At 38.7% G+C, this 16,454-nt stretch overlaps 1 protein-coding gene across 4 annotated transcripts in view; it reads left to right on the top strand.

The window, feature by feature from the left end:
- The window catches only part of MYO6 (myosin VI), a 161,344-nt gene that overhangs the window by 109,470 nt on the left and 35,420 nt on the right, over positions 1–16,454 (top strand). For all 4 annotated transcript variants that reach the window (XM_004580451.2, XM_004580452.2, XM_058661274.1 and 1 more), the window contains exons 16-20: positions 1,711–1,838; positions 5,297–5,392; positions 5,681–5,854; positions 9,611–9,649; positions 12,510–12,603. In XM_004580451.2, coding sequence (XP_004580508.2) covers positions 1,711–1,838; positions 5,297–5,392; positions 5,681–5,854; positions 9,611–9,649; positions 12,510–12,603 — 531 coding nt within the window. The remainder of the gene's footprint in view (positions 1–1,710; positions 1,839–5,296; positions 5,393–5,680; positions 5,855–9,610; positions 9,650–12,509; positions 12,604–16,454) is intronic.

Below are 16,454 nucleotides of genomic sequence, written 5' to 3'. Positions count from 1 at the left end.
GCCGGTGCTAAGCTCACCCGATGCCAGGAACCAGGAACCTCTTCCAGGTCTCCCACGCAGGTGCAGGGTCCCAAGGCTTTGCGCTGTCCTCTACTGCTTTCCCAGGCCACAAGCAGGGAGCTGGATGGGAAGTGGAGCTGCTGGCATTAGAACCGGCACCCATATGGGATCCCGGGGCTTTCAAGGCGAGGACTTTAGCTGCTAGGCCACCATGCCGGGCCCAAATTTCAACATATTATTATGGTAATGATAATGCTGTAATGTAACAGTTTTCATTAATAGGATTGCTTAAATACCTTCAAATTCTTCCTGGTCCACTCAACATTCTCTTAATGCTCCATTTCCCTTTTCACCCCGTACTTTTGTGTATTTTGCTACGATGGCTGGAATTTTCCCTCTTCTGTTTATCTTTCCACCCACCTTTATGTCTTTCTGTGTCAGTAGAACATTCTCATTTATAACTTAGTTTGCAAACCCCTCCTTCACCAGCACACTTGCCCAGAAAAAGCATTTTTGACTGATACAAGTACACTGTTGATTTATGATCAAGAGATTTCAGTGTCCCATAGTTTGTTCCACTTAGCAGTTGTTATATACTATGTTTAAGTAGTTTACCTTTTATGGTCATTTTGAAAAAGCCAGAAATACCAGCAAATAGAAGGAGCATGAAAATGTTACTCCTAGTAAGTTTTGCTTGACAACATACATTTAAATTTTACTTATCTTCATTTTGTTTGAAAAGCAAGGAGAGCTAGAGACCTCTTTCATTTCCTGGTTTACTTCCTATATGCCCATAGCAGCCAGTGCTGAGCCATGCTGAAGTCAGGATCCCAGAACTCAATCAAAATCTCCCCTATGCATGGCAGAGACTCAAATACTTGAGCTGTTGTCTGCCGCTTCTCAAGATAAATGTTAGCAGAAAGCTGAATCAGAAATAAAGCAGCTAGGAGTTGAAACAGGGATGCAGGTGTTCAAACTGGCAAACATCTTCCCTGAAAGCATTTAAATCAGTACCTAAAAGTATTATTAAGAAGCAATACATGCAAACCTTTCTGTACTTTTACTTCATTTTGAAATATTGTTGTCAGAGCCAGCATTTATGGCTTAGCAAGTTAAGCTACTACTTGCAACGCAGCATCCTATCTCAGAGTGCCAGTTAGGTCTCAGAGGCTCTGCTTCTGATCCAGCTCTCTACTAAGGTGTCTGGGAAGGCAGCAGATGATGGACCAAGTGCATGGTAATCTGCTACTCATGTGAGAGACCAGGATGGAGTTCTTGGCCTCTGACTTTCGTTTGGAGTGGTCCCTGCTGTTACAGCCATTGGGGAGTGAGCTTACAGATGGCTGATTTCTCTTTAGCTCTTTCTCTATGTCTTTCAAATAAATGAAAAAAAATTAAAAACTATAGCAATCACCTATACGATCTGGAAAAATGGAAATTTCTTCTTCCTTAGCCTCTTGCCCCAGTTCACAAATGGGATGATTATTGCATTAGTTGTATTTTTTATTCTCTTAAAACTTAGGTTAAATATGTGACGTTATTTTATTACAAATGGTCACTTTTGAATTAGAAACCCATCTACTTTCTGTAACTTTTGAGAGGATACTTAGAATTGTTATGTTGTTTTTTGACCCATCCTTTAAAAAACTGATTATGTATCTTTAAAATACTATTTTGCTCTATTGTGAGTACCTTGATTTTTTCACATAGATTTAATTGAAGCAAAGCTGGTGGGAATCCTGGATATTTTGGATGAAGAAAATCGCCTTCCGCAGCCCAGTGATCAGCACTTTACATCTGCAGTTCACCAGAAGCACAAGGACCATTTCCGACTTACGGTGAGTTTGCCACTCTAAAGGTCAGACTCCAAGGTAGGAGGAGAAATCTTAAAAAACATCATATTTTTTTCATATTTTTCCTGACAATTAGAATCATAAATTGAATATGGTTTAAAGCAACTATTTTTGAATATTTATTTATTTGAAAGGCAGGGTTACTGAAAGGGAGAGGAGAAACAGAAGGAGAAATATCGCTTCTGCTAGTTTACTCCTAAAATGACTACACCAGCCAGGGCTGTACCAGACTGGACAAGGAGCCCAGAGCTGCTTCTGAGTCTCCCACAGGGGTGCAGAGATTCAGCCACTTGGGTCATCCTCTGCTGCTTTCTCAGTTGCATTAGCAAGGAGCTCAATTGAAAGTGGAGCTGGGCCCAGTGTGATAGCTTAATGGCTACATCTTTGCCTTGCACTCACCAGGATGCTATATGGGCGCCAGTTCATGTCCCGGCTGCTCCACTTTGCATCCATCTCCCTGCTTGTGGCCTGGGAAAGCAGTCAAAGATGGCCTAAAGCCTTGGGACCCTGTACCCACCCCGGAGACTCAGAAAAAGGTCCTGGTTCCTGGCTAAGGATTAGTTCAGCTCTGGCCATTGTGGCCACTTGGGAGTGAACGAGCAGATGGTAAGATCTTTCTCTCTGTCTCTCCTTCTCTTTGTAGATCTGTTTGCAATAAAAGAAATAAATCTTAAAAACAAAAAGCCACCACTACTACCACCACCACCACCACCACAACAACAGAAATGAAAGCGGAGCAGTTGTGATTCTAACTGGCATCCTTATGGGATGCCAGCAATGCAGGCAGAATCTTAACTAACTGTACTGTAATGCTGTCCCCTAACCAGCATCATCTCTAAATGGACATTATATATAAATATATATACACATACATACATATATATACATATATAATGTTCTATAATAATGTTCTATAAAAGGACATTCTATATATAATGAACACTTCATGTATGTTGTTTATAATCTATATATGTTGTGTATAATCTGTTTATAATTTATGTAATCCAGACCCTCTTCTGTCAATGCAAAAGTACATTTCACCCGTCAGAGATGTACAAATAGATTTTTACTTCTCAGCTTTGTGTTGTTCCTTTTGGACTATGTATCCATCTGCTGCTTTCTTTTGTAGCATGTGATGTGGATGACATTTGGGGGATAGCACTTAAGAGTCACAAACAGCCATCTGAATGACATTTTTAATATTTGTAAAACCAGCAATAATCATTGTGGCTTAGAAGTCTGGCTGGTGTAAGCAATCCATATGACATTTATTTTGATCCACTTTTCTGGGGAAATTTTGAATGGAAAATACACTGAGGAAGGTTACCAGAAGATGAAGCAATGGAACGCTTAGGTGGAGTGAAGGAAGGACAGTAACAAAGAATAGTAGAAAGAAGTTAGTGGTGCTTTTATTAAAGGGCTGATGATGTGGTTCCTGAGCCACTGTTGGGTCATAGAGCGGGATTTGAATCCTGGAGGTGGTAAATAGCAGATCCGTCTGGGCATCCTAGCCGGGCCATGTGATTGTTGTGTTTCCTGTTTCACCATTTTTGTCTTTTCACTCAGCCATCGTTACCTGCAGTTCTAAAAGCACAGCTCTGTTCTAGCCCCCAGAGAAATGTGATGACCATATCAGCCACGAAGTTAGGGGCTGCTTCTTCTTACAGAGAGCAACAGCAGCAGCCACTAAGGGAGAGGAGAGAGGAAAGAGAAATTGCTTATTGGTATCAGGGAATAGGCACATATTTTGCGTACTGTGTATCATTTTGAGATTATAACATAGTATGATAAACACTGCTTTGATGGTCCAGGAGCTTAAGTGAGGAACAAGTATTTTTGTTTCCTTTTCATTAGCAAAATTAGTGGTAAGGGAGTTAAATGGACTTACTTGAAAAGGTGATGTGATTGTGTTCATTTCTCTAAGGAGTACTATCCCTCAGCCACCTGCTCCTTGGGCTTGGAGTTCCTTTTGTATCTCTACAAATATTTCTTATAATGTGGCGCCTGTTTCTATTACTTTATTGGAAGCAGAAATAAAACAATGTGTATTCTCAAAAAAACTTTCACTGAAATTAAACATGTATATCCAGTCATACTAATTAATACCTCCTTCGTCTTGGTTAATAATGAGCCTGTGAAGATGTAATTACCCTTATCAAGAGTACTGATCACGAGTTAGCGTAACTGGACTGTATTCTCAGAAGTTTGTAATTCAAAGGACAGCAAACAGAAGCGTCAGGAATGGGCCTTCACTAATTATCTCAAGAAGACAGGAGGAAGACAGTAGTTCACATTTTAGATAGGCCCTGGCTTTTGTTGCATTATTTTTTTCTTTTTGGAAATAATGATAGTGACCGTTTATTGAGCAGATGTCATGTGCCAGGCACAGATGTAATGCTTGTACTGGAATGATTTTACTTAATCTTGTTGGTATTCCCATGTTATGGAGAGAAGCATGCTGCAGGAGAGGTTAAGTGCCATGTCTGTGTGGCATGTGAATTAGGGGTGGCTCGAGGGTCGGGTTGGGCAGTTTGCTTACAGAACCCTTGTTCCAACTTACTCTGGGAAGAGAGCCTCTGAGGTCCCCTGGCTCTCTGACTTGGAGCAAGCTTTAAGGCCCCCAAGTGATGTTTTTTTCTCATTTTTAAATGAGATTGTTTTGAAGGCTAAGTTTAGTGTGATTGTCTGTGTGAAACCATTTTGGAATCTTGAGATGTGATGGAAATATGAGTTATATTAGGTGCTCTGGCTATTATGGTTTCGTTTTCTTGAGATAGCCTTAGACTTACTGTGTATAAATACACAGTTTTGATGTGTGATCAAAACAGTAGTACAGTCCCTATGGTGACTTCATGTGTCTCTACCTGGTTTTACAACAGAAGAAACACATAAAAAAATAATGCTGTGGGTTCTGGAAGTTTTAAAAGTTCTCTGGGTGATTCTAATACTGCACCAATTTTGAGAATCACTGCTGAAGGCTGTTACCTTGGTAAGATGCCAGCTATGTGGTTTTTTTTTCTTTTTAATTTCATTTTATGACACAGTTTCACAGGCTCTGGGATTCTCCCAACCCCTCCCCATACCCTCCTCCCATGTTGGAGTCCTCCACATTGTTGCATTAGTACAGTTCATATCCAGTCATGATTCCTTCATTGCGAGCGTATACCATGCGTAGAGTCCAGCATCATTGTCCAGATCAGTTCAACAGTTTCATTGGGAAACCATGATGCCAGCTATGTTTTGCATGTACTTCTAAATAGGGCTTTTTGGGGATTATACTTAATTTTTCTAAGGCGGTACAGCCAGGTATTTGCTATATTTTATTGATATTTAAAGATATAGTTCATAATTTTAAGTGTTTTCCATCCCAGATGTTTTCTAAAGGAAAATTAGGATATAGTTTTGATAACTTAAGGACTCATGTGTGTGTGTTGTTTTTTCAGATTCCCAGGAAGTCCAAGCTGGCAATTCATAGGAACATCAGAGATGATGAAGGCTTCATTATTAGGCATTTCGCAGGGGCCGTGTGCTATGAAACAGTGAGTGTGCCTTTTAAGGAGAAACTACTGTAAAATATGGTGTGCTCTCACTTCCTCAGAGTGGCTGTTTACATAAAAATTGAACTCAATACACTTAAACTAAATTAAAAATGCATTTCTTCAATCCACTCGCCATGCTTCCTGTGCTCCCACTGATTGGTGGCATCTATTTAGGATGGGACAGATAGAGAACATTTCTGTCACTGCAGAAAGTCTTGGTGGAGTCAGGTGCATTAGGCATATCATCATGAGATGGATGAAAATACTGATGTTTGGTTTATTTTTCAGACCCAGTTCGTGGAGAAGAATAATGACGCTTTGCACATGTCTCTTGAATCCTTAATATGTGAATCCAGAGATAAGTTTATTCGGGAATTATTTGAATCATCCACAAATAACAACAAGGATACTAAACAAAAAGCAGGAAAGCTTAGCTTCATCAGTGTGGGAAACAAGTTTAAGGTATTTGTGTTAAGTGAATAATTTGAAACATTTTTTAAAATTGCATTTATAATGAAAGCATTGTTTTGCATTCTGAAATGGGTGATGTAAATTACTGTCAGAAGTAAAGTTCAGGTGTAAATATTTCATTGTTGATACATCTGTACAAAACATCATAACGTAGGCTTAGTAGTTAAACATGCAGAAATGCTGGTAACTTTCTGAATGTGTTCCTTCTTGGTACTTAACATATCTGATTGCTTCTCCTAATGTTCTTCTGCATACTGTCTAGTTGACCTTCAAACCTTCTCTTTCCCACGTGTTTTTTGTTTCCTTCCTCATTCAGCAGTTTTGTTTTAGCTGGAGTAGTGCAGCTCAAGATGGATAGAGAGGACTAGTTGGGTTGAGAGAAAAGCAGGCACAGCCAGGGGCTTCAGGTAAATGATCACCTTCATAGACTCTTATGTTTAGAGTGACTGTCATGTTAAAGAGAGCCTGGCTCGAATTAATGACCCAGCTTTAATGCATTTCCATGTGTTCCTTCACTGTGGCATTCTGGGCATGCGTACTGCACTAAAATGTGATTAAAGCTTTGAATAACTGCTATAAACGGTATGTGCTTAGTTGTGGCAAACTGTTCACATTGCTTGTTTAACACTGGAGGATATTTTACTTGTTCTGTAAATCTTGGATCAGTAATTTGTCCTTTGAGGTCTGACAAGGAATTGTCACAAGCTGTCTTAGAGTGGGAACAGTACAAGTTGGTTGAATTCACCCATTCTTTAGAATAGAAAAAAATAGTTTTTAGCCTTTTTGTTACACATTTAATTAGGAAACAAATTAGAACGAGTAGAATTAACTTCTCTTATGGTTGTTGCATTCATAATAAAACTCTATACTCTTGTTCTATGCATAATAAAATTTAAATATCAGAACACAGTCGTTCTTTCTTACCCATGGGGTACTAATTCTAGACCCTACAGATAGCCACAGCTAAGAATGCTAACATAGCTGACATCAAAAGGCACAATATTTATATGTGGCGTACACACATCCTCTTGTGTGTTTTAAATCACTCCAAGTTACTTTTAATACCTAACCCAGTATAAATAGCTGCTGTCAGAGTACACTGTTTAGGAAATAAGAAGAAATAAGATGGCTGTACATGTTCCATACAGGTGCAGCTATTTTATCATGTATTTTTTGGTGGAGGTTGGTTGAGTCTGTGGGTGGAAACCATGGTTGTGAAAATCCAATTCTGCTGTCAGACTTATTGCTAGCATAAACTTGCCAAATATGTGTGGGATTTAAATGGACTGTGAATAAATAGCTTGATAAAATCATGCTAAAATCAATTTTTAAAAAGCTTATCTAAAGGTAGGGAAAAGCACATAATGCATTTCCAGGTAACTGAATAAAAAGCCTTGACTTTTGTTGCAATTATATTAATTAATTATGAGTTATTAATCCTGTCAATGGGCAGTATTTTTCTTTTAAAATTCTTGAATAAACATTCACTGATTGCTTTAAAATTATATGATAGCTTACAGAAAAAGAATATCATTCAGTATTTTCTTATTTTAACAGTATAGTAGTTTTTCTAATAAGACATTCCTGAAATTTTAACTAATATAAATAGAAAAGAAAACATTCTTAAACTTTTCCTTTGGTTGAAACTTAAATGTTGAGCCTTGGAATGCCTTATATTTTCTTACATGAAGTCCTTTTTATGTTAAGCTGCTAACAGCAGTACATTTTAGGTTTTTATCGGAGATGATTTTAAATGAAGTATTAATACAGTGACTGTTTTCTTATAGTAAAATTAAGTATAAAGTATATAACAAAACAAAACAGGCTATCACTTAGAGCAGCTGTAAAATTGTTGCACATTGCTAGAGACCCAAAAGTTTCTACTGAAAAGTAACCTTTGATTTGTTGAAACATACCGTTCCCTGATAATATTTTAGAAGTAATCTTTTGGGATTAAAATCTATTCTGTTGTAAACATGAATATGTGTATGCTTTAAAGTAAAAATAAGGCTATTTACTTTAATTAAATATAATAAATAAATCAATAAATAAGGCCTTACTGTCCTTGACTTGTGTCTTTGAGTATTGACTTTCTTTTGTTTTCAGATGCTTTTAGTTTATTTTTGTTGCTTCTGACTCTAGTTTTCATTTTTTCAGAGAACATGGCACTGTGCTTAGCCTGTGTGTTAAGGAATAGGACTTTGTGACAGTCGTTTGTTTCCCAAATTAGTGATTTTTATTATTAATTTCCACTTCTGTGATCGTCCAGATTGTTTAAAGTTGTCAGAGTTCTCATCAGTCGGATCAGTGGGGTAGGACTGTATTTCCAACACGATGAGAAACTCATTTCATTTTATCACTTAAAACTGTGTGATATGGCCCTGGCGCGATAATGTAGTGGTTAAAGTCCTCACCTTGAAAGCCCCGGGATCCCATATGGGTGCCGGTTCTAATCCCAGCAGCTCCGCTTCCCATCCAGCTCCCTGCTTGTGGCCTGGGAAAGCAATCGAGGATGGCCCAAATCTTTTGGACCCTTCCACCCGTGTGGGAGACCTGGAAGAAGCTCCTGGCTTTGGATTGGCTCAGCTCTAGCCGTTGCAGTCACTTAGGGAGTGAACCATCAGAAGGAAGATCTTCCTCTCTGTCTCTCCTCCTCTCTGTGTATCTGCCTTTCCAATAAAAATAAATAAATCTTAAAAAAAAAAGAACAGGATGATACAGGAAGTATCACAGATTAGGGAAAGAAATTTGGCTTTAGATCTTTGTTGGAATCATGGCTTTGCCATTATTGGTCTTCCTGGATCTCAGTGCTTTCTATAAGATGACATAAGTAACATACTCTTAATTAGGGTTAAACATGATGATATCCATGAGAGGGTTTCAACAATATCTGACACACAGGAAACATTCAGTAATATTAATACCTAAATTCTTAATTGTACGTATGATCAAAGCAATGTTAAGAACTGATATCTTAATTTATCTCTTTTAAGTAATACAGTGAACATCTCAATATAAAATCCAAATGTAAAAATTTTATCTATTTTGTCAAGTAGTTAAGCAAATAAAAGGATTCTAATGTGTTGAATCAGAGCAAATTATATTTAATTTTATAAAAAGAGGAAAACATATTAACTTTCAGTCTTCATTGTCAGATTATTTTACAAAGGAATTACCATATTTAAAAAGTAATCTTTAGAAGTAAAAGATGTGAAATATTTTAAGTAGTAGTTAGAATTTCTGTGGCAAGGCAGGGCACTTTTGTTTTTGCTGAATTACACAAAATAATCGCAATATATACATGCGTATGTATCTTACATATTTCTCAAGTATTAATGGCTTGTGTGACACCAGCTGCACCAGTTTGCCAAGTATTCAGATACTCTGTCAGCAGCCTCATGAATGCAGCCCAGCATTTTCATTTACTTCCTTCATTTCCTGAGCACCTTCCCTCATTCATCCTTCCTGAAAACTTGTGCCTGTGTTTTTAGCAGTGCTGATTTTCAGTCTTTTAATTATGTAACTTTTGTGTAAGTGAAATAAGTTACTGTTCTTCACTTTATGTTAGCCGTTTTGCATGATGCTGTCTGTTAGTGTTAATGTACCAGGAGGTTGTTCAGTTGTAATGTGTTATGTGTGAATGTTACTGCATGGTTTTTTCTTCTAACACTGAAAAGCTGGTATTAATTCATGAGATTGTATATGTTAGCTTTTTGAAGTAATAAACAGATACATTTTCTTTCACAGACACAGTTAAATTTGCTTCTGGATAAACTTCGAAGTACTGTGAGTACACTTAAAAAATATAAGTTTCTAAAATGACTATTTGAAAATGTTATTACTAATTGTTCAAGTAAGCACATCCTGGAACAATTCTAAATATATTTTAAATCAAATTCCCTTAAATAAATAAAAAAACCCAGAACTTCAGGTCTTAAAATGTTTATGATTTTGTTTAGATTTGTTCTGGTTGATTTTCATAAATAAGTTTGTGATATGACTTATTTCATAAACAGTACTAAGCTTTTTGAATGTTAATTTAAGATGATCCTGCCTATGGAACTGTATCGTTAAATATATGAAGAGACAAAAATAAGATTTTACTAAAGTTTTAGAAAATTAATAGTAATTATGTAGGAGAGTGTATGTTTTAATTATTCCAGACTCAGCATATAATTAAATTGATTTTTACTGCTTTTTACCTAATAAGTACAGTAGAGAATCTAGATGTGGCATGTTGATGATGTTGGGAAAAAATGGACACAATATTGCATGTTTCATTAGACAAACTTATTAGGAGCCTTTTTCTTTTTAAGTGATTTGCCTTTTTTTAAAAAAATATTTTATGATAGAATTCCATAGGCAGTTCCATAGGCTCTTGGGTTTCCCTTATCCTCTTCCCATATTCTTGCCTGCCCACTACTGATTTCCCATATGGTCACTCATAAGCAGTCATAAGTCTATTCTGTTATTTAAGTGTATCCTGACATTGCCAGTATGGAGAATGATGGACCGTCAAGCATCCTGTTGTCAAGATATATTTTACAGTTTCATTGGAAATGCATTTGGTTTTGAAGGAGAGATATATACTCTATTGTTATCTTCACATCTCAATATGACGGTCTCTATTACACAGTTACTGTACATTCCCTTAAATAAATAGTCATATAACAAAATTAACAACAAGAATAAAGTTTAAAAAAATTGTAACACCATGGAGTTAGATAACATGCTCCTGAATGACCAATGTGTTGAAGAGGAAATGAAAAAGAAATAAAGTGTTCTTGGAGAGAATGATGCTACTTTCTGAAATATAAGTCAGTGAAGAATTGAATAAAAGAAAATAAACTATTTTGAAGAAATGAAAATAAAAATATCAAAACCCATGATTTGCAGCAGAAACTATTGAAAAGGCTATTGAGCCTGTGTTTTGCATAAAGACTGTCTAATATCAGAGAGAACATATAATGTTTGTCCTTTGGGATTGACTTATTTTGCAGAGCATAATGGTCTCTAGTTGGGACCAATTGGTTGCAAATGGTAGAATTTCATTCTTTTTAATGGCTGAGTAGTATTCCATTGAGTAGATGTACTGCAGTTTCTTTATCCAGTCCTCTTTGGATGGGCATCTGGGTTGTTTCAGTGTTTTTGCTATTGTAGCTTGTGCTGCTGTAAGGAAACACCAGGAAAAAAAATTTAATATGTGGGTTACAGATGAGGGATCATGGAAAATACGTATTATAATAGAGAAAGTTCATGGAAAATACATATTGTGAAGCCAAAACATTTTTTGCAGCAAAATAAACTTAGCTTTTAATTAATTTGTTTATGGAGAAAGATGACAGACAATCAGACAGAGCTCCCATTTGCTGGTTCAGCCTCCAAATACTGCGGTGGTCAAGTCTGGGGCAGGTGAAGGGTGGAATGCAGTCTCCATCTCCCCCCTGGTTGGCAGGCTCTCAGCTAGTGGAGCCATTACCAGCTAGAGTAGAGGGATACATTTGCAGAAGGCTTGACTGGAGAGTGAAGTTGGGATTCTGAACTAGGCACTCTGATACAGGAGGTGAGCATCTCCACTGGCATGTTAACTGGCATCTTAATGTGGGCCAAGCTGGATGCCCACACCAACTTATCAGTGAATTTCCATTTTTCATGAACTTTCTGGTCTCCTTGTAAGTGAAGTGTAATTCTAAGCTAAGACTTACTATCCGATCTACAGAACTTCACTGCATACTCTTTGCTTTTCAGTCATTTTGAAAAGCTAAATCTGTGTCAGGGATGTTGTTAATTAATTTATAAGAGTTGCTTCTGGAACCTTTAACACAAATTGTTGAATATCTTCTTTGGCATCAATAATTGTTTCTTAAGAGGAAAAGGTCCCTAAAAATTAGGTCTAATGAGAGTCATCTCCTCAATGGACTGCTACTCTAAAAGGATGAGGTTACTTTTGTGATTTATAGAAGAAAGGTGTTTCTAAATCATGTCCTAAGAGTGTTTGCAACGAACGTCATACTTGGAATGCTTGTTGAGATCTGCAGGGTGACCGCTTCGTAGAGAACCAGTTGTTTTGGTATCAGTTGTAGTGGCTTCAGTGCTGACAGCTGCATGATCTAAACAATCATTATCCTTTCTTCTTCAGTCGGCCTAGTCTCATAACTGATTTTGAATGAATGTCTTTCAACTTTTAACAAGAGTTGAACAAATAAAGCTATCAGTGTGCTTTCAGTGGCATATTTTGAAAACTTTACTATTTGGTTTACACTTTGACATGGATTTTTGAAGGGCATCATTTTCTCTTCTTTTCATAGCATAGTTTTATTATCACTGAAATGTAAAATATATCATGTCAAATAAGATCTGTTAGTATTTTTGTATGTATATGACTCCAAAATGTATGTTGATATGTTGAAATGTTAAAGGTGTCTTGCGATTTTGGCCTTGAAGCCTAAAATGTAATGTTTTCTAATTTGTAATGTAGAAATTGAGTTCTGGGCTTAAATCACAGAAATAGGTTAATACAGTTTTAGATTCCTTTGTAGTTATTTTAGATTTCATGTCTTAATATGTTTTGAAAATAGGTGGCATTCATAGATATAGTAAAATAAGGATTCTGTGTGAATTGTCTCAAAAAGTCCGCTTTTCCTAGGGAGCAAGCTTTATTCGGTGCATTAAACCTAACTTGAAGATGACCAGCCACCACTTCGAAGGTGCTCAGATCCTGTCTCAGCTTCAGTGTTCAGGTATCTCCATCTTGCTATATGTGTGTGGTGCTGTGTGTGCTGTTTTCAGATAGTTTCCCATTATCTTTATTATTTTAAAGTGCAATACAGTTCTTATCTCCTGTTTCCTGTGGATAATAAATTATTTGAACAATACTGTGTGGAGTTTTTAGTGATATGAATCCATTTTGAAGTAGAATGTATAGGAACTTGGCTGGCAAGCCTCAGTGTCACTGGGCAGGCTGTTTTCCTGTGGCTACTTCAGTCCAGCGCAGTTTGTTTCTCATCCTCCACACAACCAGGTCAGCACAGAGCTGACCATTACCATTCCACTGTGTGAAAAAAGGTGCGAGAACAGTGCCCTGGGTTTCCGTGACACTCCTGTGTGTTTGCTGAAGCTCACTGCTGGCTGCCTGCCCTGTGTATCTGACGTGCTTAAGCACAGGAGCCTGAGACCAAGGCACGCAGTTTTCCCAGTGCTCCCGGCCTGTCCCCCACACCCGCCTAGACTGTCCCTGCATTTCACGAGGCACATACACTTCCCTTGCTTTATTTATCTTTCATCCAGCTCTGGGCCCCAGGTCCTTTTTTTAAAAGTAATTTTAAAATTTTCTTTTTAATATTGCTTACATACTTGAGAGTGTTGGTATCCCATAAGAGTGCCAGTTCATGTTCTGGCTGCTTCACTTCTGATCCAGCTCCCTGCATATGGCCTGTGGAAGCAGTGAAGATGGCTTAAATGTTTGGAACCCTGCACCCATATGGAAGACTGGGGCAAATTGCTGGGTTCCTTCTGGCTCAGCTCCAGCCTTTGCTGCGGTTTGGGGAGTGAACCAACAAATGGAAACTCTTTCGCCCTCTCTCTGTGCAACTTTGCCTTTCAAGTAAAAATAAACTTTTAAAATAAATAGCTAGTATGGCTTAGCATTTTAATTTTTGGCTAGCATTGTGGCATACTTTTATAATGCTGGTGTCCTATGCTGGAGTTCCAGCTGCTCTGCTTCCAGTACTACTTTCTGCTAATATGCCTAGGCGAACAGTGGATGGTGGCCCAAGTCCTTAAGCTCATGCCATCTGTATGAGATCCTGGGTGAAAGTCCTGGCTCCTGGCCCGAGCCTGGCTGTTGAGGTCATTTGGGGACTAAACCAGCTGATGGAAGATCTCTATCTCTCTGTCTCTCCCTCTCAAGTAAATAAATGAATATTTAATTAGATAGATAAAATGTTAGTAAATTTTCAGTTTTATTTCATATTGAGATTTTTAAAATTTAAGTTTCAGTCATCATATATGGCTGGTGGCTGCCTGTTAGCACACATATAGTGTCAGTCTTCCTGAGTCCGTTTCGTGTGACTTCTGGAATGGTGAGCCCAGCACTGCCTAATGCGGCATGTCTTTGGTTCTCACCTGACCTTATTGCTGTAGCTTCCCACACTCTACTTGTACCTGGTCTGTTCATGTGATTAATCTTGTGTAAAACTCCTGGTAGCTTGAAAGCATGTACCTGCTGAGCTGTCCTTTACCCATCTCCTCTCTCACGCTCCTCTCTGTGCTGCATGCACATGACTTTGTTTCCTACTGAATGCTGTATTTTCCATGCCATCATTGGTCTTTTGTACCGGCTGCTTCCTATGTTTGTGGCGCTCCTTGCCTCACTTTTTTCCTTTATCTTCACCTTTCGGCTTGCTTGTTTCTTCCTGTAAGAGCTTTTCTTGATATCCTTACATTGAAGAAGGGCCTGGGATTAGGATAATGAGTTTGGTGTCTCTATTCCACATAGTTCCAATTTTTTATGTTTGTATGATGAAATTTAATTATCCCTCTTCAGTTTGTGAGCCTCTTGGTCTGGCAAATCTGAAGATTTGTGACAAAATCTAACAAATTCTGGGAAAATATGTGCTGTTTTCCTCCACAGTAGAGAAATATTTTGGTAATGCTTGCTTTAGGGCCTAATTATTTTCATGTTTGGCTTATTTCTCATTTCATTGTCTCTTTAGCATTTGTTTAGCCTAAGAGCTAAGCATTTATATTGCATGTGAGCATGTAGTGTCCTGACAGGACGCTCATGTGTGAATTCAGCCACGTATGCCGTCACGGCAGCAGAGGATGGGCTCAATGATTTTTAGCTAGGATTCCATGCACCTTAATACGTATGTATGGTTAGGCAGCTGATACCAATTCACACTATTTTCATTTTTTTAAAAAAAGATTAGTTTGAAAGGCAGGTACAAAGGGAGAGGACAGAGAGGTTTTTTTTACTGAGGGATTCATTCCCTAGGTGACTGCACTGTTTGGGGGTGAGCCAGTCCAAAGACAGGAGCCTGGAGCTTCTTGTGGGTCTCCCAAGTGGGGGCAGGGGTCCAGGGAATTGGTCCGTCCTCTGCTGTATACCCACAGTGTTACCAGGGAGCTGTGTCGGAGGTGGAGCAGCCAGCACTTCACCTGCTGCCCACGTGGGATGCTGGCATTTTGGACCGGGGCTCAGCATACTGTGCCTTTGCACTGGGCCCTAAGTTTTAGGTTTTTAAAAAATATTTATTTTTATTGGAAAGAGATATACAGAGAGGAGGAGAGACAGAGAGGAAGATCTTCCATCCGATGATTCACTCCCCAAGTGGCCACAACGGCCGGCGCTGCGCTGATCCAAAGCCAGGAGCCAGGAACCTCTTTCTGGGTCTCCTACGCTGGTGCAGGGTCCCAAGGCTTTGGGCCATCTTTGACTGCTTTCCCAGGTCACAAGCAGGGAGCTGTATGGGAAGCGGAGCAGCCAGGATTAGAACCAACATCCGTATGGGTTCCTGGTGCGTTCAAGGCGAGGACCTTAACCATTACGCTATTATGTTGGGCCCTATTTATGAAATTTCTAAAGATATTTAAGATTTGGGTTTTGTTCCACGTGCATTTCTTTTTCAATGAGAAGTCATTAAAACATCTCAGACTGAAATTGCTATCTTCTGATGCGCCTGTACCAGATAAAAGTAGAGGACGGGGAGGGAAGACAGGTTTTCTTCCCCTCTAACGTGGGGCTCTGCTGTCTGCCTGTGTGTGCTGGCAAAGACATGCTCTGATTATAACCTACCTGCATTGTGCCAGGAAACTCCATACTTCCACAGCCATGTGATGGGAATTTCTAGCAGGGCATATAATTGACTACTGCTTTTTCAGTTTCAAAATATTTTAAGAGTAACTTGACTTTTGATATTGAGAAAAAAAGTTACAGGCTTAGTAATTTGTTAAGGTCTATAAAATTCTTAACCTAATTTTAAAAATCATTTTGCTTATTCTTTTTGTTTGAAAGGCAGAGTGACACCAAGAGGTGTTACATTTGCTGGTTCATTCCCTAAATGCCTGTCAGAGTCATGGTTGGGCCATGCCAAAACCAGGAGCTTACCCCAGGTCTTCTACATGGGTAGTTGGGGCCCAGGCACTTGGACCCTGTGCATTTTCCAGGCTGCCAGTAGGGAGCTGGATCAGAAGTGGAGTAGGCAGGGCTTCAGCTGGTGCCCACATTGGATTGCAGGCATTGTGGATGGAGGCTTTACCGACTAGGCCACCAGGCATGCTCCCCAGTAGCTTCTTAGTGAACTTTTGTAAGCTATTTGGCAATTTGCAGCAACAGTGAAACCAAGAGGTTTAGAGGTTGAAAATCCATTTATTTTATTTCTTTCTCTCTCAAGCTTTCTTTTTAAAGATTTACTTATTTATCTATTGGAAAAGCAGGTCTACAGAGAGAATGAGAAATAGAAGGATCTTGCATCTGCTAGTTCACTCCCCAGTGGCTACAGTGGCCAGAGTTTAGCTGATCCCGAAGCCAGGAGCCTTTTCGGGATCTTCACGTGGGTGTAGGGACCCAAGGCTTTGGGGCATTATCTTC

Source organism: Ochotona princeps, chromosome 1 (assembly GCF_030435755.1).
Source record: "Ochotona princeps isolate mOchPri1 chromosome 1, mOchPri1.hap1, whole genome shotgun sequence".
Lineage (NCBI taxonomy): Eukaryota > Metazoa > Chordata > Mammalia > Lagomorpha > Ochotonidae > Ochotona > Ochotona princeps.
Note: the sequence above shows the minus strand (reverse complement) of the source record. Positions and strands in the feature narration are given on the sequence as shown.